This window comes from Taudactylus pleione, unplaced genomic scaffold (assembly GCF_031769625.1).
Source record: "Taudactylus pleione unplaced genomic scaffold, aTauple2 ptg000037l, whole genome shotgun sequence".
Taxonomy (NCBI): Eukaryota; Metazoa; Chordata; class Amphibia; order Anura; family Myobatrachidae; genus Taudactylus; species Taudactylus pleione.
This window is the reverse complement of record NW_028284439.1, coordinates 11,338,758-11,365,805: the sequence shown is the minus strand read 5'-3', so window position 1 is coordinate 11,365,805 and position 27,048 is coordinate 11,338,758. Positions and strand designations below refer to the sequence as shown.

At 41.9% G+C, this 27,048-nt stretch overlaps 1 protein-coding gene and 1 pseudogene across 10 annotated transcripts in view; both read left to right on the top strand.

The window, feature by feature from the left end:
- Nucleotides 1-27,048, top strand: part of TNIK (TRAF2 and NCK interacting kinase) — a 338,050-nt gene that overhangs the window by 238,506 nt on the left and 72,496 nt on the right. For 6 of the 10 annotated variants that reach the window (XM_088452397.1, XM_088452396.1, XM_088452394.1 and 3 more), the window contains exons 13-15: nucleotides 21,263-21,373; nucleotides 25,182-25,268; nucleotides 26,489-26,692. In XM_088452397.1, coding sequence (XP_088308523.1) covers nucleotides 21,263-21,373; nucleotides 25,182-25,268; nucleotides 26,489-26,692 — 402 coding nt within the window. The remainder of the gene's footprint in view (nucleotides 1-21,262; nucleotides 21,374-25,181; nucleotides 25,269-26,488; nucleotides 26,693-27,048) is intronic. The other 4 variants (XM_088452398.1, XM_088452402.1, XM_088452404.1 and 1 more) reach the window with 2 other exon arrangements.
- On the top strand, nucleotides 9,264-11,974 carry LOC148538741 (kinesin-like protein KIF19; annotated as a pseudogene).

The following is a 27,048-nucleotide window of genomic DNA, read 5'->3' as shown; positions in this document are numbered from 1 at the left end:
TCCGAGTGCTGCAGCTGGATTTGCTATATATATATATATATATATATATATATATATATATATATAATATGTGTGTGTGTGTATATATTGGCACTCCTCAAACCGCAAGTCGACAGCCACGGTGCTACACTCCAATACTAGTAGAAAGCGGCACAATGAGTGGCACTCAAACGGGCTTGTAAATCAAAAAGCAAAATGTCCTGACGAAGGGGCAAAATTCGAAACATTGACCTCTGGACCACTGTGTGTTGCTGTTTGATTTACAAGGCCAATAAGTAAGGGAAGGGGATGGTGGGAAGAGGGGAACGCAGCACAAGTAAATGAGGACAATTAGTTCTCCAAATTGTAGGGAATATAATGTAAGAGAGATCACATGATGAATTTGTCGTATCTGACAGAGGTGCTCCCAGGCAGTTAAAAAGCTAAGTTCAATTGGAATGAGGAAAAAGTAACTCCTTTAATCGAGGCACAATGTGTCAAATATATATTAAAAATTAACTTTGAATACACCTTTCTATTTCCATACAGGGTGTGATTACTGGTTAGTATTCTATGCTGTTTGATTTAAATATGATGATTATACAGTGTATTTTTGCCTCATTTCGTCTTAATTAATTTAAATAAAAGTAAATTTTTAATATATATTTGACACAGTGTGCCTCAAATAGTTACTTTTTCCTCTTTCCCTTTGATTTACAAGACCGTCTGAGTGCCACTCATTGTGCCGCTTTCTTTATATATATATATATATATATATATATATATATATATACACACAGAGCTAATGTTCCAATGTGCTACGATACGTGACTTTTGCTTTTAGCTGAGAGGAAAACAATTTTACAATCGGCATACTGTAAAGATGTTTTTTCCATTTGTAATAGAGACAATCCTCTTGACTAGCTTTACACTTAAATAAAATGAATTGTTGCCTAGAGTCCAGTAAGTCCTGAGGCCAGGCGTGGATTGGGAACTTGAAGTGGTCCTGAAAATAATCTTTGGATATTTACAAAAATTCCCCACTATGTACTAACTGTAAATCACAGAGACAGTGGTAGCAATAACCGCTGTCCCTGCGAGTTACATTCCCAGCATAACGGAGTAGTCTTTCACATTTGGACAGTGGCAGGTGGGGAGTTTGACTAGAGCAGTACACCTGTCAAACTGTAACGCAGGTGTCCTATGGCGAGCTCAGGGAGGACAGAAACCTCCTGTGGCCTCCCTGAGTTCGCCTTTGGGCACCTGTGTTATGGTTTGACAGGTGTACCGCCCCAAACAAACCCCCCCAACTGGAAATCTGACACTGCACATGCGTACAGTGTCATATTCCTGAGCTGGACGGCAGCTGCAGGAGAGGGATCATAAGGTCCCTCTCCTGTTGAATGCTTCCACAGTCATAAAGTGGTTAATGCCATCTGAGAATGGCATAAATCAAACATGGCCGAACTTTGAAAAGCTTTGCTTTTTGGAGTTTAGTTCATAATGGTCAGACCATAGTCTCCAATGGGAATAATGGGGTCTGCAGTGCTAACTAGCATTTTGCAGAATATTTCTGTGAAATCTCCTGCAATAGGCATACATAGTGGGAATACATAAATGTATGCATAAACTTTTGTTTCTGCATAATTTTATGAAAAATAGACTTGATGCCTAGGCCCGTAAATTATGGTATAATTGCTTTATCTTGTTGGATTTTTGCTCCTTTATTTCACGAACAATGTTTTTTATTTGAGAATATGCTTGCAAGTTAAATAACTTATTTTATTAGTCTGTTAGTAATAACATAAAAAGCCAAAGTCTAGGGTGCTCTTTATAAAATTAATAAAAATAAATGTATTAATAAATATTTTTTTTTAAAACAAGATTATTGGTGGCAGCACATATGAAAGTCTGTATCAGATTGACCTCTTAAAGAACACCAATAATTACAGCGCCTTTGAAAATAAAATAATATATTAAGCGAAGAAGTTGAAAAAAGAAAACACATATCAAAGTTTTATGGATTAAAAAATAGAAAGATATTAAATAAAACTAGTAAAAATCAAATATTAAATGTTCCTACAATTAAATGCACCTAAAGAGCTGTAATGTGAACACAATAATTTTGTCTGAAGAAATTTTTGTATGTACTGTAAATTAGTTATGAAGAAGTAGAAATGTCAGAAATCTAAGGGTAAGGCAACAGTCCTCAGGAAGAAGTGGTCACAATTAGTAAGGTTTAAATATTACCAGTCTAAACGGGCACAATATTCAGCTCCCCAAGAGCACTGTGTGAGCTAATAGAAATTAAGCATGCATATAAATGCAGTCACGGACTTCAATTAAGCTCTTGAAATTAATATTTGTGACATCATGCTATGTCATCCAAGTCTCTGTAATAGTCAAATTCCCGCTGTGTGGCCAACTCACTTTCTGAATAAAGTGCAGTCCCATGGGATGCAGAAAAAAAATGTCGCAAGTCCAAATGATCATAAACCTGCAGAGTAATGATGATTCCCTGTAGGCTGGCAAGTTGATTTCTCTCTGTTGGGATTTCTTCTCATTTATCATACAAATGTGGTGCAGTGATTTATTTCTCCTCTTTTCTGTCTTGAATTCGTAATATCCTTTTTAACTCCTATTTTAAACTATTTACATCTTCCATTTACATTGCAACTGTTACCAACATGTTTTATTGTTGACATCTCTACAATTAAATGGTCAAATTGTACAATGATGGTACTATATTTTGGGTAGCCTTGGCCCAACCCATTTTCATTCTAATGGCAATATTTACCATTCAATTGTTTATTATACTAAACTTATATAAAGTTGCACAATCTTTCATTTGTTTATGCCTTTCTCTATATATGGCTTCCAGAATGGACTACAGAATTCTAGGTGTGGTTTCCTCTATAACCTGCCTTTCCTATTTTTTTAATTTTCTGTCAACATTATCATCTGAACTAGTCATACATATAGGGGAACATTTACTAAGCTGCAGATTTGTTTTCTTTTGGGTGGGATTGCATTTTCACGGTGGGATTGCAAACCTCAGATGATCTAATGCCACAACTGCTACAATCCTGTCGAGTAGCAACATTTGAGAATTCAAATCACTGTCAATGTTTTAATCTGTTAAGAGTGTAAAAACCCCAGATATTATAAAGCAGTATACTGCCAAAAGACCTGCCAAAAACTAGGTTTTTTTTTCTATTTAAAATAATAATAATAATGTGTGTGGGTCGAGGGAGAGGGAGGAGGCTTAGGCCTGCAAAAAAAAGTAAATTATCCTCCTATGTTCACCCAGCCGCGGTGCTCATCCTGCACTCTTGTAGCAGTGGATGCAGGATAATAGTGGTCAAAATAGATTTAATAAATGTTTTCCATGTTTTACTACATGTACCAGCGTGGTTAGGAGCCAAAAAATGGCTGACAGAGCATGCCAGCACTTCAAGAACCACATGTGCCAGCATACCCTGACACCTGTGCCCACTGGCACCTGTAGTGGCATGATAAAATGTAAATAAACACAAGTTTAGATAGGAAAAAAAAAACTTAAAATAAAAACGCCCTTTGCAAACAGCCATATCTATACTTAGCTCCATAGTCCCCTGCAATAAGGAAGATGGAACTGCTGGAACTACTATCTTATGCATAGCATTGAGCTTTCTCACTTCCTTGACCTTGATTGTTAACTGTTAAGCATAGGATGTAGTTCCCTGAACTACCACATATAACTAGGTGGCAGTATAGCTGTAAGCTCTCTTCATTGTACTGGATGTGTCTCGTCTGCCTCTAGTAGCTTGTCTATTTTCCGTTTACTGAGCTCTCAGGATCCTCCCCACTCTAATGTCAGCTATACCTGCTGCTTAGCTGAAATCCCTGTCCTTCTCCTACCAAGTACTACTGAGCAGAAGTGTGGATTTAGATCTGCTATGCCTTTATCTGCCTCCTTTTTTAGGAGTCATGTCCACTGGCATTTCTCTAGGGTTTTATTTATTAGTAAATACTAGTGCAGCTTTGTTTCTTTATATTCCCCATACCCACTGTTGCCTTAAGTAGTGTTCGGATTGCGTTCCGTTAGGTCTATTTTCTGTGCTTATCGCTGTTAAGCGCCAAATGCTGGTCGCAAATGAAACACATTTCACAAGTGCTATTTTTTTGTCTAGTGATTCTTATTTTCAGTGGGTAGGAGGCCTGTGACCACTGTACTATATCTATGTGCTAAAGTCTAGGCAAAACATATAAATATCTAACTGAGCACAAAATGTATCTGTGTCAGCTATTCTGATTAGAGAGTGATTTCAGGCACAGATGCTGATGAGAAGTAGATCAGCCATGAATGAATTGTTGCCGCTGTGCTTTTTAAATGTAAGATAAAATATAGACTGCAAACCCACAATAGGAAAAAAACACAGCAACCTAAAAATAAAGTGTCTGATATAAAGAACTGCTGTATACACCGGCTAAATATGTGGTATTGAAAACAAAACATTGCAGATTGCATCTCTTTGTACAGACTGGCTGATGAACAGCCTCTATTATGTGCTGCTTATTCTCTCTTCTCTTATCCCCAGGCATTATCTATCACTGCAGCTTTTTTAGATCCGCTGCATTATGTGCCTACTTTATGTCCCTTTGCTGGCAATTGGCTTTGCTAAACACAGGAAGCAGCGGGGGCTGTAAGCTGCTGCTCAGCACATGCTTGACAAGATGTCCTTTCTGATCAGCATTCAGCAGAAGCAGCGCTGCTGGCCACGAACAGGAAGTTGCACCAACTGGTAGAAAATGAGAGGTTGATCACCTCAGAAAAGCACAGGAGGGCATAGTTCACTGTTCATGGATTTCTGTCCTGTTGATCTACTATGTGTCACGAGAGGTTTCATAAAGGCATTATATTAGTTCCCATTCCAACATTCTGCACATTTCACCATTTTGCAGATTTCACTGTGCATATACTGGTATATGTGTGTATTTTTTTTTTTGCAAATGAAAACTGCATGGTGCTGCTTGCATTATTCAGCCCTTGAAGACTAGTACTTGGTTGAACCACCTTTTGCTGAAATAACAGCTTTTCTTGTTTTGGGGTGATTTTTGCCCCTTCATGCAGATTTGCTCCAGGTTGGCTGGATAACGCTTGTGGACTGCAATTTTGAAATAGTGTCAAAGATTATTAATTTGATTGAGATCTGGACTTTGACTTGGTCATTGTAGAACATTGAAGCTTTTTTTGTTGTTCAACCATGCCAGTGTTGCTTTGGCCTTGTACTTGGGATCATTGTCCTACGGAAATGTGACATTTCTCCCACGTTTATGGTTTTTTCTTGCAGACTGAAGATGGTTTTCTTGCAGTATCTCCCTGTATATACATATTGCACCATCCAACAGTCCTACAGTTTTAACAAGACACCCAGGGCCTGATTCAGCAAGGATCGCAGTAGCAAAGATGCACGCAATCGGTCGATTAATTCGCATTGCGCATGTGTATGTATTGCAGTGTGCGAACTAGCAATAGCGATGGGAAATGCGTTTGCAGAGGCTACGCAAACCCCGAGCACAATGATTGACAATAAGAGCCGTTTGTGGGTGTTGACGGGGGGACGGGGTGGTCGGGTGAACGCTGGCGTGCCAGTGCGTTGGGACGGTGTTGCAGGGGCGTGCATAAATTATCCATTGCAATACCATACGCAGCATGAGGGCTCATAGCGTGTGCTGAAGTTAGCAGTTCCTGAGTGAGGTCTGACCTGCCTTAACTGTGCGTATGGGTCCAATGTTCCGATTATTTTGCTATGTTGCCCAAGTATACGGATGTTTGTAAGGGGAAGTGGGCGTAATTATGGTAAGCTGTGATCGCAATGCGATTGCAAACATTTTCGTTTCACCGCTAATATTAGTAACTGCGGTGCATGCGTTCTAGCAGTATAGCGCTCCTTGCTGAATCAGGCCCCCAGTCCTCAGTGAGGAAATGCATCCCCAAATCATGCTGTTGCCATACCTATACTTCACTGTTGGGATTGTGTTTGCTGAGCAATAGGCAGCTTTAGGCTTGCCCCACATATAGCGTTTTGATTTTTGTGCCAAAAAGCTAAATTTGTTTCATCTGAACACACAATCTTATCCCACATTATGAGCCTGCTTCTGAGTTGGACACAGTGGTGGCCGTGTGTATGTCTCTTGTCGCAGTGCGACTTTATGCTGCTGCAGTCTCCTCTGACTGCCTGATGCGGCATAAGTAGTGGGCAGAGAAGTGTTACAAGTGAGGATGATGGCACTGATTGCCCCCTTGCCCCCATCCCCTGAAGCCGCCCCCCGTGCATGCTAGTTTCTTACGTTATTTGGTATGAGGCATGACCACGCCTCCTGGCTTTGGCAATACTATGGCCCTTCAGATTAACACCCTGGGACTGTCCATGGACATCCTCCTTTTGAGATTTCTTGGAGATAACTAAAAGGCATCCTTAGCATAAAATACTTTGGGATTCTATATCGACTTTTTTGGAGTACATTAAAGAACACCCTTCCTACAGATTAAAAGTTGGAACTATTGATATACAGTGAGGAGTTTTTCCCAGATGTCATTCAACTACTTTAACAATATAGATTCATATTAGTGAGAGGACTATACTCAGATGAATTAATAGCAATGCCCCAGAGCGCACCACATTTCTCCTGTTAAAATATGCTCACAATCAGGGGTTAAAGTAGGCCGGATTGGGGTGGAACTGCATATCATCAGTTCCATTTGGAGGCAGAACCAGTTCCGCCTCCTCCGGCCCACCTTACCCGGCCAGTCAGCATGCAGCCTGGCGCCGCAGGGAGGCTCCATTTGCCGGGCACCTGCTGAGATTTTGTTAACAGCGGGCGCCCGGCTGCTTCCACACAGCGGTAGCCGGAGGCTGGAGTTCACTCCAGTGCTCCGGCTTCCGCAGTGGCACTATGGGAGAGACATCATGAAGTCATGACGTCTCTCCCATAGTGCCGTGGAGCTGTTGGACCAAACGGCAGCGGACTCAGGAGCGGGGCTTAAGTTAAGTATTGTATTTTTAATTGGTTTTTTTTGTGCAAGGGGCATTAGTACTGTGGGCACTATTACTGGCTTGATTACTACAGGGGGCACTACTACAGGGGACATTACTACTGGGGGTACTTCTACTGGGGGCACTGCATAAGGGGCACCACTACTGGGGGCACTGCATAAGGGGCACCACTACTGGGGGCACTGCATAAGGGGCACCACTGCTGGGGACACTGCATAAGGGGAACCTATTCTTGGGGCACTGCATAAGGGGCACCACTACTGGGGGCACTGCCTTAGGGGCACTACTACTTGGGCACTCCATAAGGGGCGCCACTAAAGGGGGTGTTGCATAAGGGGCACTACTACTTGGGGCAATTTGTATAAGGGGCACAAATGTGGGCATTGTGTAAAATGGGCACTACTGTGTGTCATAACATGAATAAGGGACACTACTATGTGATGTAATGTGAATCGGGGGCACTATATGCGGTGTAATGTGAATTAGATTGTGCTACTGTCTGGTGTGATTTTAATTGGGGACACTATTGTGTGACCACACCCCTTTTTTTGGAGACCACATCGGCATCCAGACAGGGCTGGCATACCGACACTTGTTGTTTGGTATGCTAACCTTCTCTCCCTCCCTCCCTGGTGCCTGACTCCCTAACCCACCCTCCATACCTCCCTGGCGCCTGACTCCCTAACCCACCCTCCCTCCCTGGCGCCTGACTCCCTAACCCACCCTCCCTCCCTGGCGCCTGACTCCCTAAAGGCGCCTGACTCCCTAACCCACCCTCCCTCCCTGGCGCCTGACTCCCTAACCCACCCTCCCTCCCTGGCGCCTGACTCCCTAAATGGCGCCTGACTCCCTAACCCACCCTCCCTCCCTGGCGCCTGACTCTAACCCACCCTCCCTGGTGCCTGACCCTAACCCACCCTCCCTCCCTTGTGCCTGACCCTAACCCACCCTCCCTCCCTCCCTTGTGCCTGACCCTAACCCACCCTCCCTCCCTTGTGCCTGACCCTAACCCACCCTCCCTCCCTTGTGCCTGACCCTAATCCACCCACCCTACCTCCCTGGTGCCTGACCCTAACCCCACCCACCCTCCCTTTCTCCCTGGTACCTGACCCTAAATCCCTCCCTGGTGCCTGACCCTAACCCACCCTCCCTGGTGCCTGACCCTAACCCACCCTCCCTGGTGCCTGACCCTAACCCACCCTCCCTGGTGCCTGACCCTAACCCACCCTCCCTGGTGCCTAACCCACCCTCCCTACCTGATGCCTGATCCCTCCCTCCCTATTGCCTATCCCTAACCCACCCTCCCTCCCTCCCTCCCTGGTGCCTGTCCCTAACCCACCCTCCCTCCCTGGTGCCTGTCCCTAACCCACCCACCCTCCCTGGTGCCTGACCCTAACCCACCCACCCTACCTCCCTGGTGCCTGACCCTAACCCCACCCACCCTCCCTTTCTCCCTGGTACCTGACCCTAAATCCCTCCCTGGTGCCTGACCCTAACCCACCCTCCCTGGTGCCTGACCCTAACCCACCCTCCCTGGTGCCTAACCCACCCTCCCTACCTGATGCCTGATCCCTCCCTCCCTATTGCCTATCCCTAACCCACCCTCCCTCCCTCCCTGGTGCCTGTCCCTAACCCACCCTCCCTCCCTGGTGCCTGACCCTAACCCACCCTCCCTCCCTGGTGCCTGACCCTAACCCACCCTCCCTCCCTGGTGCCTGACCCTAAAGGTGCCTGACCCTAACCCAGCCTCCCTCCCTGGTGCCTGACCCTAACCCACCCTCCCTAACCCACCCTCCCTCCCTGGTGCCTGACCCTAACCCACCCTCCCTCCCTGGTGTCTGACCCTAACCCACCCTCCATAGTGCCTAACCCTAAGGTGTCTGACCCTAACCCTCCCTCCGTAGTGCCTGACCCTAATCTCTCCCTCCCTAGTGGCTAACCCTAACCCCTTAGTGCCTAACCCTAAACCTAACCCCCGATACTTACCTTTGGCATGCCAGCGGTCGGTATTCTGGAGCCGGGATCCTGACTGCTGTCTGGATTTCAGCACCAGGATATAGTCCAGCGGCATGCTGATTACATCCAGATATCCACAATGGAATGGGTCACCAAAACGGATCTCCCCTGTCTGCCAGATGTCAATGCTTTATTGTCCACCACACGATCATTATCCATACTAGGTCCTACTGGATCAAGCAGAGTTGTCTCAAATCACCAAAAACAATATGGAAGACCTGAGACAACATGACGACATGGTGACAAGACTACCTTGAACTACTTGAGGCCATATTGAACTGCTGTCCCAGAATTTTGGAAAATCCCCTGATCTCCCGATGCAGCAGGTCGCCCTCCTCCATCCCTCCCAATTCCTAGTAAAATGTGTGACTGAGGAAGTTGTTTCTGGGAGCAAACATTGGCAGGCAGCAAAATTGGAATGTAAAAATCTGCCACTTCTCTTGATGATAACTTTTTCATTAGTGATATTTTATCTTGGTGATCAATGTTTTTGAACAAAAAATTTTTTTTTCACCCAACTTATACATTTACTGGTTTCTGGTAGCTTGTATAAAAGAATAACAGGGTACATATATCAGAATGGCTCATCCCCTGTGCTTGAGCCTACTTACATGAACTCACTAGCTGCTGTTGAAGTGAACAGCTACTGTGTATGGGTTAATTGTGTCATGTTTATATCCCCAAGCAAAACTAGATATCAGGAAATGATACGTGTTCTCTCTTACTGTTTACATATCTCTACATGTACACATATCTCTAGATCAAGGATGGGCAGACTCCGACAGTTCAGTTCATGCTGAATTGCATTTCCCACAATGCTTACTCAGATGCCCAGTATAATTTATAATAAATAAAATGTGTTTTTTTAAGCTTTATAAATGCCAATGAATCTAACAGATCAAGTATGATTGATACAACTTCTGCCTAAATTTGCATTGTTCACATATGTAAGAAAGAAATTCAAAGCAGCAATATAGAAAATCTTACTTAGCCCCTTTGAGCTCGTTGTTTGTTAGAGACCGTTCTTGGAGATAATCTCCTAGTTGATTAAAAAGAAAAAAAAATAATAACTTTTAGAGCATCTGTTGTGCATCATGTAACAGTGATCAGGCAGATCCTAGGGGATCAAATGAAGATGACGGCGGACAGGATCCCAGACGTCAATATACTGACGTCGGAATCCTGACGCCCATCAGAATGCTGATGTCGCCATCCCGAATATATCAGGATATTGACGTCGGCATTCCGAAGGTAAGTATGAGGAATAGCTCTTAGGATGGGAGGATAGGTTTAGGGACCTCCCGGGGTGGGTTAGGGTTAGGCACCACCCAGGGAGGGTTAGGTTTAGGGTGCAGGAAGCGAGGGTTAGGCAAATCTGCCAGGAAATCATACCGATTCCGATCCTAGTCAAGGTATCCACAGGGCCGGCGCCATCATTAGGCAACTTTAGGCAACTGCCTAAGGACGCCAGCCACTGAATCTGTATTAAAAACTTACATTGTGCTAGGTTAGCGGCTGCCGCCGCACGGGTCTAACCAGTCGCAGTTGCCACTGTCAGTCACCTCACCACCTAACTGCGGTGCACTGGTCACGCCTGTGCCTGGTCTCCTCTCTCCCTGTCGTGATTTACCCCTGTGGTGCTTGTCCCCTGGTCTGCTCTCTCGTTTCCTTAGCTCACCCTCTTCCTTTCAGAGATGAAAAGCTGGGCTGCTGGGCTTAGAACTCAGACTTCACTAGTAAGTCATCTATTTGTATTAACAAACATTGTCTGTTCTGTGTGGTAAGTTAGCTCAGCAGCAAACTATGGGATATGTAGACTAGTGCACAGGTTCTCAAACTCTGCTCCTCTTCACTGAATTAAGGATCTGGAGATGACATGAAGTAGAAAAGTAACCATGTTATAGACCATCAAATGACTGTCGGTCTGCCATTTAATCTCTGTCCATTTAATTATACAGAGATTAAGAACCGTGCCCAATACATAACATATCAGCTTAGACAGTTGACAGTGCTGTTGCTGGCGAGGATCCTTATGACGTCCTGTGCTCAAACAGGACAAGAGAGAGAACATTTACGTTTGATGAAGTGTTCAAGCAGCTACCCAGGAGCATGTGTATCTTTCCACATTGAAGAACTTAGTGGGTGATATAATTTTCTGCTACATTGCTGCCATATTTGCCTATGGCCCAACAGGCAAAGGGAAGACGTTTACTATGATGGGTAAGGATCGCGAGCCCGGAGTAATATTTTGCGCCCTGAAGGACCTGTTCAAGGCCATTGAGGAGATTGGAAGGAGAGAGAACTTTGCTGTGTCATTGCCCTATGTTGAGATCTACAATGAAAATGTCAGGGATCTGCTAAGACCTTCCTCTGTGTATATGGCCCTCAGAGATTATCCCTATGGCAATACCAAAATAGAAGGGATTGCTGAATTCTTCCCTAGCAGTCCTGAAGAGGCCATGGCTTTGCAGAAGACGGGGATTAAGCGGCACTTTCAAGCAGCCACGGTCGCCAATAAGAATTCATCCTGCTCCCATGCAGTGTTACAGGTCACTGTAAAGCAGATGGGCAATGATGGAGTGTGCACAGGCAGGCTGTACATGGTAGACCTGGCGTTATTAGCAAGCCAGACTAAGAACAGTGGCCAGACAATTAAAGAAGGTGGTTAAATCAACTGCACCCCTCTTGTCCTCAGAAATTGCATTATGGCGCTATGTGGGAAACCAGACAGCCATATCAACTATTGGAACAGCAAGATTACCAGGCTGTTAAAGGGCGTACTGAGTGGCAACACCAGACCGGTCATGATTGCACATATCAGCCCTGTGGAAAGTGCATATGAAGACTCTCGCAGCACACTAATCTATGGCAGCAAGGCCAAACACATCAAGACATGGGTGGAAAAGAAACCGTGTCTGTGTCCTCCACAAGATCCCTGAAGGCGGCAGACGAATCAACGTGCAGCTGAAACTAGTCCTCCAGTGCCCGACCATATGAATAACGCGCATAGCGCCCGGGACATTGTTGTTATGAGCCGCATCACAGGTTCACATCATAAATTGCCCCCCATGGTCCCTATCGCAAGGAAAGACCTGGCTGCGTTTGAGGCGGAGAGCAGCCAAATCAACATGCAGCTGAAACTCGTCCTCCAGAGAAGGACCATAAGAACACGCACAGTGCCTGGGACATTGATACTGTCAGAAACACCAGTGGCATAAATCAAAAGACCAAATAAATAAAACCATATTCATCATATAACTATGACTTTGGTAAACAGCTAAAATAACAAAAATTGTCAGTGTCCAACTATATATGGACATAACTATGTATGTAATGTGTGTGTGTGTGTGTGTGTGTATGTGTATATATATATATATATGTGTATATATATATATATATATATATATATATATATTACATACAGTCAGGTGCATAAATATTGGGACATTGACAGAATTTTCATATTTTGGCCTCTAATCACCACCACAATGGCTTTGAAATGAAACAAACAAGATGTGCTTTAACTGCAGCCTTTCAGATTTAATTTGAGGGTAATTACATCCAAATCAGGTGAACGGTGTAGGAATTACAACGGTTTCTATATGTGCCTCCCACTTTTTAAGCGGCCAAAAGTAATGGGACTAGCAACTCAAAAGCTATTTCATGGACAAGTGTGGGCTATACCCTCGTTAATTCATTATCAATTAAGCAGGTAAAAGGTCTGGAGTTGATTCTAGGTGTGACATTTGCATTTGTAATCAGTTGCTGTCGACTCTCAATGTGACATCCAAAGAGCTGTCACTATCAGTGAAGCAAACCATCATTAGGCTGAAAAATCTAAACAAACCCATCAGAGATAGCAAAAACATTAGGTGTGGCCAAATCAACTGTTTGGAACATTTTTAAAAGAAAGAACGCACCGGAGAGCTCAGCAACACCAATAGACCCGGAAGACCACGGAAAACAACTGTGGTGGATGACAGAAGAATTATTTCCCTGGTGAAGAAAAACCCCTTCTCAACAGTTGGCCAAATCAAGAACACTCTCCAGGAGGTAGATGTATATGTGTCAAAGTCAACAATCAAGAAAAGACTTCACAAGAGTGAAGCCACAAAAATAGGAAGAGTTTGCCAAACATCTAAAAAAGCCATTACAGTTCTGGAACAACATCCTATGGAAAGATGAAACAAAGATCAACTTGTACCAGAGTGATGGGAAGAGAAGAGTATGGAGAAGGAAAGGAACTGCTCGTGATCCAAAACATACCACCTCATCAGTGAAGCATGGTGGTGGTAGTGTCATGGCGTGGGCATGTATGGCTGCCAGTGGAACTGGTTCCCTTGTATTTATTGATGATGTGACTGCTGACAAAAGCAGCAGAATGAATTCTGAAGCGTTTCTGGCAATATTATATGCTCATATTCAGTCAAATGCTTCAGAACTCATTGGACGGCGCTTCACAGTGCAGATGGACAATGACCCGAAGCATACTGCAAAAGCAACCAAAGAGTTTTTTAAGGCTAAAAAAGTGGAATGTTATGCAAAGGCCAAGTCAATCCCCTGACCTGAATCCGATTGAGCATGCATTTCACTTGATGAAGACAAAACTGCAGGAACTAAAGACATTTGCAGTAGAGGCCTGGCAGAGCATCACCAGGGATGAAACCCAGCGTCTGGTGATATCTATGCGTTCCAGACTTCAGGCTGTAATTGCCTGCAAAGGATTTGCAACAAAGTATTAAAAAGTGAAAGTTTGATTTAGGATTGTTTAGTTTGTCCCATTACTTTTGGCCATTTAAAAAGTGGGAGGCACATATAGAAACTGTTGTAATTCCTACACCGTTCATCTGATTTGGATGTGATTACCCTCAAATTAAATCTGAAAGTCTGCAGTTAAAGCACATCTTGTTTGTTTCATTTCAAAGCCATTGTGGTGGTGAATAGCAACCAAAATATGAAAATTCTGTCAATATCCCAATATTTATGCACCTGGCTGTATGTATGTGTGTGTATATATATATATATATATATATATAATAGAATCTCAACCGATGAACTCGCCACTCCAGGGCCCCACAGGGCAACTTGTGCTCTGGTGCCTTCCTTAGGAGGGAAGCACCTCCACTTACATCCAAACCGAGATAGGGCGGCACTCAGAGGCTTCATATAACGTGAAAACGTAGTAATTTATTGTGCAGATTATCAACGTCTCGAGGAACAAGTCCCCTTCATCAGGATAAAACATTCCACATCAAACAAACACTTTAAATAAACTTACCTTCCTAATCCCTGACACCCCCCCCCCCCCCATCCCCCGTGAGAGCCACAATCATGCCAGTCTGACTTCCTCCGGTGTGTGCACCTTCGGGATCGGAGACTCCAAAACCACCGGAAGTGATCACTACAGAACGCAGATTGTGGTCATGGCGACGCAATAACAAAGTCAAGTGTGGTGTTGACATAGATACACAGTGTGTACTTGCCACGTATGGTGCTGTATCAATAATCCAAACATCCAATATTGTACAGATGTGACATAATTCATAAAACCAATAATTTAGACACATCACTAAAAACATACAACAATAAAGTGCCATAAACCTGTAATTCAAACATGTAAAAATGACCTGATACATATATGTACAAAAAACATACTATATGTGACAATGTGTAAAATACTGTGCTAACTCATGGCTAGCCATATAAAACCACCTGTAAAAATTGCTAAATGCACACAATATGAAAACAAATATTAATCCTCATCCGTAAAAACCATCAGTGTTATGGCTCTGTTACCTCACCTCAATGTTAATGGGACATGGTCCACAATCCTATAATGTAAGATGGCCATGCTGTGTTTTTGCATGGCAAAATGCCAGGCCATCGGTTGTTCACTTTTACCTGTCTGCAACGCTGCCCGTATGGCACTCCTATGCTGGGCCATTCTCTCTTTGGAATGACGTTCTGTTTTGCCCACGTAATAGAGGTCACATGGGCAGCTGATGACAAATTTTGACGTACGAGTGAGGGGCCATCTGATGTAAAATTTCTTCCCTGATAAAGGGTGCCTGATCTCATTCCCAGTAATGAGGTAGTTGCAAGTCAGGCAACCAAGGCAGTTGAAGAAATCATTCTTTCTATTCGTAAAATGCTTATTAGATTTGTTCAACCTAGATATATCGGTTGAACCTAGATGGCCCCTCACTTGTACGTCAAAATCTGATGCGACCATGACAGGCAAGTGGTTAAAGTCACCTCCTACAAAAGAACCAGACTCCTACGCAATCCGTGAATTTCATCGAAGAAAGCACAAAAAACTTTGCCTGAGTGAAATATTTTTTTCATGTATATCTCAAGTATATGCCAACATGACCCATTTTGTCAGGGAGAATTGTCTTTGGTACGGTATTCCACTAATTACTGGCTGTATTAACCTGGACTTAATTGTTATAAAAATAAACATTTCCATTAGTCAAGTACCCTTGGTAGTGATAATCAAGATTTTTTTTTATTGGCTTTCTGTGCCATTACTGTACATTATTTATGCTTATAATTGACGAGGCAGCTAAGTATGACAGTACTGGCCTGAAGTGGTAAGAGCTAACTCACTGCTTTGCTGGACCAGTCTCTGTAGTTCTTATGTGGGCTGGCCTGACAGCTCATGTACAGTATGTGTAGTGGGATTTAAGTTTCACAAAGTTGTTTTTTTTTTTTTTTAACTATTGAAAAATAAATAAAATTTATGGATAAAGTCCAATCTCAGAGTCTGATTCAGAGATGGACGGTATTGTACAGCCGCATGGAATACAGTCCAACTAATATTCTATTCTAGCAGGAGGTGTCTGTAGGAAATAAACACCTCCTGTCAGCATCTGCAATCCGGGTGATGTTTCAGAAGATGCAGCCTCGGATCATCATCGCGACCATTGGTAATCACATAAATGGCCCTTCTGAGGAAATTTCAGCTTACTCAGAATTGGCAACGTACCTTCTCAGGGTCAGGAAGTCTGCATCGGAGCACACTAACCCTGGCCCCAAAACTCCCAAAATACTGGAGCAACACCCGCGTATTTCAGAAAGCAGGCCAACTATGTCCCCCAAACGTCCGCAGCATGTCAATCATGCTGCAGCTTGGGGCACAGCGTGCAAGGTGAATATGAAGTATGCCCATCACTTAATTAAGGATGTCTTTGTTATACTCAATGGAGGCAGGCGGCTGGGGAACTTATGAGGAGCCACACTTTCACCTAGGTGGCTGGGAAGTGGGTAATGGGGGGGCGGAAATTTTGCCTAGGGTGCCAAGAAACCTTGCACCGGCCCTGGATATCCAGGTCTAGTCGGCTGGTCTCTCTGAAATATATACCATCAAGTAAGATTTCTAGTACCATTAGGTTTGTTAAGCTGGCTACACACTGACAGATACATTGGCCGATCAATTGATCAGCCAATGTATCTGCTGCCCATCGGCCAGTGTGTACCCGCGATATGTCGGTGAACGTCGGTGTTCACCGACAAATCGCATTGGCTGTGCTGCACAGCCGATGGACAGATATGTCTGCGGACCACCCGTACATTTACATCGGCAGCGGGAAGCGGGGCAGGACACTTCCACCGGGAACCGAGGGCACAAACAGATGATGGTTGTTCAGTGTGTATGAATGACCATCATCTGCAGATATATCTGTCAGGTGTGTACCTGGGATGCAGTGTGGATGCCGACGGTCTAAATGCTGACCGTCGACATTCCGACTGTCTAATCCCGGCAAGTGGCTAATGACCAGCGTCGAAATTCCTACGCCTGTCATTCAACCTATGCTTGGAGCCCAACACCTGGCTTACCGATCGTAGGTAAGCCGGGCGCAGACAGCCACGGGGTGGGGGGGGGAGGCTTAGGTTAGGGGCTCCCGGGGGTGACTTGGGGTTAAGCACCCCCCCAGGAGGTTAGGGTTAGGCTAGGGGAAGAGGGGGGGGAGGTTAGGGTTAGGCACCCCCCGGGAAACTTATGGTTATGCTGCGGAGAAGGGGAGGTTAGGGTTAGGCACACCTAAGGTAGGGTTAGGGGGGGAGGTTAGGTTAGTAAATAGAAAAAATACTCACCTGTCGGGATCTTCACTGCCGGGCTTCCGCTGTTGTCATACTGATTCCGTGTACCTTAAGTCTTCAGTTAAGACAAACCAGGTCAGGGTACTTTTGCCGTGTGGAGTCTTCTATATAGCCAGGAACGACTGTGCATACTATTTTGGGTGCAGTGTGTAGTAGTCACTACATGAATGAGACTGATGGCTTCCTTACCTCGGGAAGGTGCAGTAATATACAGTATATGTGGCTCATACATAATAAAGGGCTGCTAAATTTAAAATACATGCTAAATTACATAAAAGGCCTCTTAGCACTCACATATAAAATCCTGTTCCTTTATTGATCCAATTAAAGCAATTCCCAAGTAATAAACTAAAGGACAGAGATTGTATACTGTGTACAATGCTTTTATTGATATTTTTTTGGCTGGATAGCTGTCCATTTTGTTTATTATTTGAAAAGTTGTTTTCAGCTCATCAGAGCTCATCCCACTTTGGAGACTTGTGTAATGTGGTTTGAGGAGTTATTAATCCTCACTGAATTTTACACCAGAGAGGGATTGAACCAGTAGCTGCTGCAAAAACTATGTAACATTTTACAATTCCAGGCATTTAACATCCAGACTTACTACCGGACTGTCATGAGTAACCCCGAACTGGTGGTAATCTTACGTTTTCTTTAAATAGGCATTGCTGCTTATGTCTTGGAAATGGAGTGTCATATTTGTTTATACAGAGTGAGTTTGTCTGCAGATGAGTAGGTAACAAAAAAGAGGTGCAGGCAAAATCTTAAATCAGATCTGTAAGAATCCCCCCTCTTCCAAATAGCCAGTTTTTCTTTTTCTGTACCCAGATGCTCTAGTTTTATGGATACAGCCTTAGTCCAATTCCGTGAATCCTCAGCTTGGTTCTCTTCCTGAACCAACTGCAGTATTCTGATGTGCAGAGATTTGGGTTCCAAGTTTTCAACACACGACAGTTTTTTTGATTTTCCAATATTTAATAACTTTACCAAACTTTATGGACAGCCATAGTTTTCTGTAGAGCGCTCTTTTTTTTCAGATTGAAGTACAGATGTATCCTCATACATCTAGCTTCCTTGCGCATTAAAGAGGTCTTCCAGTCACGCCATGCCTGGACTTGACTCTGTAGCGCAAACCGTCTTTCTGTGCGGCATTTTTTACCTTTTAAATACTTTTTATTCGCACAGTGATGCAAAAAGAACGCACAAGCAGATTCTGCTGACTAAAATGATATGCAGCATGCCTATATTCTGTGCGCGACTGCGTGTGTATCTGCATGCGAAACGCTACATTAGTTACTGACACTGCAACATAGCATTTTGCATGCAGATGTACCCATAGTCGCACACAGAATATTGGCATGCTGCATATCATTTTAATCAGCAGAAGCTGCTTGTGCGTCCTGTTCACATTGCTGTGCGAATAATACGCATTTAAAGGTCAAAAAGTTGCTCTACTTTACCGAGTCACATGGCTCTCATGCGTTGTGTAACGCAACTTGTAGCACACGGAGGATAGATGTATGTGAACACATTTGTATTACAGAATGATTTTTGAGAAGAGAGATGTTTAAAATAAGGGTTCAAATACCTTTTCAGGCCTAAATCAGTTGTCTTGTGAATGTGATATTTAGTTTATTCTCCGTTTGTAGCATGTCCTGTTTTTATTGATTTATTTTATTTTGCTTCCTGTCAGTAAATGTACTGAAAGCAACCTTGCTTTGTCCTCCACTGATTTGTGTTCAAATGACTGCTATGCAATGCATATGTTGAATCAACAAGTTTCTGTTTACACTCATGTCATAGAACTAGAGTAGACCTACTGTACAGAATATGTTTGTGATCTACTAGATCGTGGCCTGGAATAGATCTTGGCTGTAAGAACAGCTTTGTTTACCGAAAGAGTTGATAATACACACTCCTGTAATACTGAGAGAGGTTATGCAATATATATACTGCTCATTTCTGATTCATGTGCCTTTACAGTGACACCTGAAAATCTAATCTCAGCCCAACTGTAATTGCAAAGTGTTTTGCCACCACACACATCTACAAAAGTGCTAATCAACTGCTTTGGATAGCTGATAGTCTAATGTTCTGCTCTATAATGATGAGCACAGTTATAGCAATTACAGAGTGATTTGGAATATGTCTTTATTGCCTTTGACAATAAATATAAACCTCACCACATGCAGTAATTTGTTAATATCTTACACACCACTGCTCTCATGTGGCCAACTCACCAAAGTGCACCACCTACTGTATAAAGAGCTTCTAATTGTTTGCTGTGTGTGGGTCACACACATTTTGAAAGTTCCATATAACATTTACTGTATAAGGAACTTCTTGATTTATATATATATATATATATATATATATATATATATTTCTGTATTCATGTACTGCAGGGTGCCCCTGGAAGCCGTGGACTAGCTACCTTGTTAGCAGGGATTGCTGGGCTTTTGGAATAAATAAATATGGATTTATGGAGTGTTCTTAACTAAAGTGACCCAAGTCCATATTTTTTGCCCATTTCGTACTAACACTGCCATGGTGCAGTTTAAAGATCATATTTTTCTGTCAAGTAGTGTACCAAGTCCATTATGTTGTTTAATTTTTATCCACCAGATGGCAGCAGTTTTTGATACTACTAAGAACAGTTACAGTTCTTGAACTTTAAGGGTTTTTTTTTTTTTCTTAAATTGTCTCTCATGGATTTAGTTTACTTTAACTCTGAAATCTCCATATAAAGATCTATAGATAACATTTTCATATACATGTATGATATTTAGATTGAAGTGTACATATATATATATATATATATATCAAATAAATATATATATATATATATATATATATATATATATATAACCCATTTATTTGAAAGGGGTTTCCAGCATGTGGGGAAATTAAATTCATGGGCTATTGAGAAGAATAGGATAATTTCCGCAAATTAAAAATATGTAATCAAAGGTTCAGACAGCATGGTGCACCAACCCCACTGCATAGATCCTCTCTCCCAAATACTACCAGCCCTATGCTGAGGAGCACAGGTTCTTTTCATGAACACCATTGGCGTACTGGGTAAGGAATAATATTGGGCTCCCTAGAGGGCCAGCTTTACCACTCATGGGAATTCCAGTTGTAATATTAAGGTGGTATATAAGAAAAAGTAAATAACACACACGATTGTATTGAAGTAAAAACAAATGAACTCCTCTTTCAACAATTTAGTAATAAAAAAATTATAATTTGAAATAAATTGATTTTATTGTAATACATTTGGAAACATTTCTTCATGTTATCCGAAGTTAAAAAAATCCATATTTGTAATAGACAAAGAACATGTTCTTTTAATCCACTGAAAGTAAAAATATTTATATATCCATGTCTCTGGGCCATTTTTATTTCAGTGGGATTTTTTCATGCAGTGCACCATTGAAATAAATGGGTCATAGAAGTTAATAAAATATAGACCAAAATGGAAAAAATATAGCACAACTGGTTAAACACCTCATTGATCTCCTAGTTGGGTATGTATACTGTGTGATCTCCTAGGGATCAGTAGATTTTTTTTTTTACTTTTTTTTTTTTTTTTTTAAGTGAAATGCGCTTTAAACGCCCTGAAAAGGAACAAGCCACAAGTGTAAACACTGCATCTGCTGTGCCACCCACATGCTATTTAAGAACAATTAGTTACATTTTTTATTATTATTATTATTTTCGTTATTACAAAAAATAAATCAGTTAGACTTGTAGCCCTTTTAGGAATTTCAGTCATTTTTGTCTAATTCTTAGAAGATAACCTGCATATTCCATGAATTGGAACTGATATGTCCTGTGAAAAACGTGTTATACCCTAATATTAAATCATATATTCATTTTGCTCTTGTATTTTGTGGAGGAAAAAAATACTGAAATTTAGTAAATAAAAGTAATAAAAAAATAAAAAAACAGTTACAGGGTATTATGTAATAGTATTTCTGAATATGCCTTACACCATAGAACCACCTAGGTACGTCACATGACGAGGGAGCATTATTACTTTGTATTAATAAAATGCTGTGATGCATGTTTTAATATTTTTGTAATTTGTTTTATTTTTATTTTTTTTATTTTTTTTTTAGCAGCAAAGACGAGAAAAGGAAATGAGGAAGCAGCAGGAAAGAGACCAGCGGCGGCGTTATGAGGAACAGATGCGGAGAGAGGAGGAACGAAGACGAGCTGAGCATGAGAAGGTCTGTTCTCCTTCATGTGATATATAGCTTCTATACGAAGGATGGAATGAGTTTAAACCTAGAGGCTGTAAGTATTGGCCTAAATTAATTGGAGAAAGTCCTACTCCAAGCCTTCCAAGTGCGCAAGATAGATGGATCCATGGTGTGAACAGTTGAACAAAGCTCCACCCACCTCAGTAAACTACTAGTGATCACTGCCAGTAGGTGTGAATTGAGATGGATGGGCTTCATAATGTGATTGTCTCAGCCATGTTTTCTAAGAACTACTGTACATCATCAAGCCTCTCCCACCTTGTATTTTCCCTAAACTGCCTTTGAATCTCTTGATAGCAAAGTAAGGCAAGTATGAATATTGTATATCATATTTGTTACTAGGGATGGATGGATGCAATAAGGCAGCTCTAATCGGGCACTCCAAAAGTTGATCTTTTAAATGCCTTTTTTTTTTTTGTCCATTCACAAAAGAAAGAGAAATTACAGGAAAATCTTTGGCAGGAAGTATTATCTTTAGCAATAGCCGAAGCATAGCATTAAATGTTACTTGTCGAATTCAGGACTCTGTATAATTACATCTAAACAAGAAAACTGCTCCTTGCCCAGATGGCATTCACATGTGTGTTAAATTAACGAAGTTCTACAATCGATGGACTATTATTTTTTATATTTATGGACTCCTTCCTAACAGATCTAGAAAGAAGATGAGATGTTGTCCCAATCTTTTAAAAGGGAACAAAATCAGAACCAGGAACTTATTGTCCTGTAATCCTGACTTGTCATGGGTAAATTTACTTTAAAGAATGCTGAGACATGTGTAATTCCAAAATATATTGTAGAAAATAATTTTATTATGCTATACTTTAAAGTCATACATGGGTATAGGGCCGGCTCGAGGCATATTTGACCAGTGCGGTCGAACAGGGGCGCCACCCCATAGAGGACGCACTCCCCCGAACATCCTGATTTCAGTGGGACAGTCCCACTTTTCGGGCACTGTCCCGCTGTTCCACCCGTGGGCTGAAGTGTCCCGCTGGAGGTTGGGCACCCCGAAGAAGCTGAATGGATACTGCGCGCATCTCCGCGGCATCCATTCAATGCGGGCACGTCCCCCAATAACGTCATTTAGGGGGGTGGCCTATGTTAGACCATGTCCCCTTTCCGGTCGTGGAAAACGGGTGCCTACGTCTTGGTTGTCACAGGGCGTGGCTCCTACTGGAGCCAGTCCTGCATGGGTAGAGAACTCGTTGAAGGATTGAAACCCTCTCCCTGCTAATTATACGATGTGTAGCCCATAGGCTACAGTGGCTAACTCCATCTTCAGATGGAGTTGGCTGCGGGAGGCCAATCTCCAGAATGCATTGTATTTCAGAAGTTGGTGAATTTGGCAGCATCGCATAAACCATAGTTACCTATGGGGGAATGCGGCTGCCTGCAGGAATGGAGGGATTGCAGCAGGTGTTTCCAATATCTGCAGCAGTCTCGCCTTCATACATCTGGGGGAAAATTAATATTTGCAGTTAACCCCTGATAGTTGGTGTTTTCTGGAATTAAGCTGCAAATATACAATGATAAATGGGCCCCTTTGTTCAAAAAGCTCAGTCATGTACCCATGGATAAATGCAGCATTACGAATGTGAGCGTTACAAGTCAGAACACACCTGAGATATAAGATACAATTTTGTGCACTTCACAGGAAGAGATACATAGGAGAACTGAAATGGCTGCCCAGGTGGGCAGCTACATTAATAAAGGGAATGGAATGGAAGGGTTACATTTTAAGGAAGTTATGCTACTAAGTTTAGCACATGAGATGCTGACTTAATTTTAACCTGTATTGGGGGCTTTATTTTTTTTTACAGGAAATTGTATTTGTAGCATAATGGAGATGATTGATCTAGGAAGCTTATCTAGTTGTCCTTTTTGAAGTCAAGAAGGAATACTTTTACCCCTGTAAGACTGAATTGGCAACTGGAAGTTTAGTTTTGCCAATGTCTGCATCAGTGCAATTAGGGGCTCATTTAATCTGGAGCTGCTATAAGGATGTATTTTCCCTTAGTCGAAACTTGACCACGTTTCGGTATGGTGTTTTACTGACTTGGACACAATCTATTAAGAAGCTGCCAGCTACTGCCATGTTCCCTCAACCATTGATGGGGAAGGGCATGGTGTTGCCTGTTGAACCGCAAACACCAGTATTCCAGTCATTGGTTTCTAGTGGGTGCTTTTTTAATTGAATAAAACATGAACATCAAACCCTGACCACTTGTAATAAAATAAAATCTTCTCTTTAAGCTCTTCATAATAATATAATGGAAAATCTTCTCATATTGTAATCACATTTGTAAATAGTTTGCTACGAGCCATAACACTTCCCTTAGCTAGTGGGCAACCACAAGTGGCCAGCTTGGGCAACTCTTGGGATTGGCTGAGCAGCCAATGGGGCTTGGTCACCCCAAAAAGGATTAGATAGACTGAAGAATTTTCCAGTTGATTACAGAGAATTAACGATTTTCCCACTGATTACAATGAATAAAGAACAAAGAAACAATTTTTTAGTGGTGAAGTAATGAACAATGGTTTAGGAAGCGTTTCATTCAAATAACCTTTGAAAATGTTACTTATTTTATTTTTTACCTAAAAATGTTATACCGTTTAATAAGCAGCCAAAAAATTATCAATTTATTTTTTTTAGGCTTTCATTCTGTTAACGCCATCCAAAGATATCTTTGTAATACTTTGTTATTTTACTGTTAACAGTGACTTTCAAGATTTTCTTAATTTATTTCATTTATGGATTTTAGTGAGATACAAGGCCATATGTACTTGAATACCAATTGTTCCGGCATCTTTTCGCCATGTAAAGTGTGTGATTCAGAGGATAAGAATTAATTTCACACAAGAAAACATATTGTGCGAACAGAATGGAATAACATTTCTCACATTCCCCTACCTATACAGTACTTTCCATGGACAAACAGGTGCATACATTCCTGTACTTGGTCGATAGAGCATGAATGGGCAGGAGTATAATTACAAAAAGCTCAAAATTTATTGCGTTTTCACAATTGAAATGTTAAGAAGGATCTTTATTTTTCTTTTTTTTGTTTTCCCAATCTTGCTAACCACGTAACCTTTATATGGATCAGTTTCAAACCATTCTTAAACCTAAATGTGGATTTAGAAAAGATAACAGTCAGGACATTTCTTTGTTCACTTTACCTTTGGTGTGGCATGAATAACAGTCTTTTGTTACCCCACCCCATCTTTCTGATGGAAAGGCCTTGAATCCATTGGCGTTAATGGCATGCTTTTGTAAAAATTTTCAGTGTCATCATACTCCCGACCAGTGTTACTAGTGGTATTGCGTAATGAGCTAAAAATGCCATCAGTAATCGCATTTGAAACACGTGGTCTTTTCACTAACATCAAAAACCTCTAATGCAACGCCATTGGATACCTGGCCTGACATGACAGAACTGCAGCCAACCAAATCATGTAAGGAAAGGGCTGCTTGTGACAGGGGCAGTATCATGACATGGAGGTAAGCAAGAAGCCACATACTGAACATTATGTAGTGTAAGGAGCAAGGTCCTCCAACAGCAAAGGTAATCTGGCTACTGACCAAGGACAATTGTAGTGTCAACTTGTTTTACCAAACTCTTATGTTGCGCTGTACAATTTAGTTTAGGTCTTTGATGAGGTCCTGTACTAAGTTATACTAATACTGCTCTGTTTCTGTGGTATCTAGTGTACTATTTACCTAATCTCTAGACTTCTCCCTTCTCTCTCTTTCTAATACTGTCCCTGCCAGGAGTACATCAGGCGACAGCTAGAGGAAGAGCAGAGGCAGTTAGAGATCCTGCAGCAGCAATTATTGCAGGAACAAGCCCTGCTTCTGGTAATGAATATGTGGCTCACATCAGCTTGTCTACTCCATCATGTGTCTGTGCACGACAGCTAGTGTCAGTTATCCATCTTTTTCATGATGCTTTGCATGACCCTTGCATGTTGGCAAAGAAAACACTTTTTCACTGATGTATTTGTTAAGTGGAAAACACGTCTGATGCAGATGTCACAGTACACAATCTGGCTACAAAAGGCTTAGTGGCACTTAAAACAGTAATTTCCTGTTTTCCTTACAGTTATATTATAATTATTGATACCGGAGTTTGCCATTGTGACTTTTATTAAAATGTAATCTATCGATGGCTTCAACAGTTAAAAACAAAAACTGTGCTGTTGAAGACTTCAAGGGGACCAAATAAATATATCACAGAACAACTTTTTTCCTTCGTGTAAGGCAAAATAAATTTGAGAGATGATTTGCAGGAGAGACATCACTCCGGAAATAATGAAGTCTCCAGTCAAGTCTTAGTACATTATATTGCGCTTGTATGCCTCTGTAAAGCATGTCTCGTGGGCCTATGCAATTAGTCACACAGCAGATTACACCTAAGGCTCCAGGATGGCAAATGGGTTGTGCTACAGCTGCATCACTTCCTATAATAGTCTGGTAATGTAAGACTTCCATGTGTTCTGGTTTTACCAGGAAAGTCCTTTCTTCACAACCCAAAATGTTGGATTCAAGTTTCTTAGTTTCCAATAATCTCCTTATGAAGTAAAATTTACAGGAGAAGCGGCAGTAGCCTGATCTGGGACCTGAATGCCTATGTGTGCCTGTCTGTCCATCTTTGCCAGCCCTCCATTGTTTGTTAGAATCATTTGTAATCATAGAAAAAGGTGCTGAGACCATTATTTGGTTAATCCTGTTTTAAATATGAGATTCTCTGTAAAATATATTCCTGATGAATTTCTAAAAGTGCTTCAGGCAACATTTTGAGCTCCCCAGAGATGACAACCTTGAATATATTGGATAAACTATGTTTATTAACTGACAGGTGGTTTGAGAGGATGTGTAGCCGACATTGGGTGGGCACTGTGACCTGACATGATGGCATTACCCCTCATAATAGCGCTTTCACCTTTAGACACACCTTTGCCGTACTATGACTTTTTTCAATAATTTGAATGTATGACTATGTGTAATATAGCTTCTACCACGATTTTAGAACAGTAATCACAGACCAATAACTAACTTCTGTGTCCTTTGTCTAAAAGGAGTATAAGCGCAAACAGCTAGAAGAACAAAGACAAGCAGAAAGACTACAAAGACAACTGCAGCAGGAGCGAGACTACTTGGTCTCTCTTCAGCAGCAACAGCAGCAGCAGAGGCAACAGGAGCAGAGACCACCAGATAAGAAGCCACTGTATCATTACAAAGAGGGACTGAACCCTGCAGAGAAACCTGCTTGGGCGAAAGAGGTATGGTCCACGATGGATGCTGTTAGATTTAGGTCAGAGGGTGCTAAGCCAAGAAATGGTGGTTAGGTTTGTGATCACGAAGTAACCTAATACAACATGCAGAACATGGTTAATGTACTTGTAAAGTTTGTTTTCAATTGTTTACTTAGAACATGATATTGATAACGAGGCATGCGGTGTGCTTCCTTTGATTTAGCATACTTTTTATTGTGTCAAGGCTTATTAATAATTCAATTCCAGATTAGTGTTTTATGTCATGAACCATTTATTGTTTTATCTTGACAGTAGCGTTATGTACTTTAGTTTTTAAGTTCCAATGTTTTATTCATATTGAACCCATACTATTAGTCTTTCCA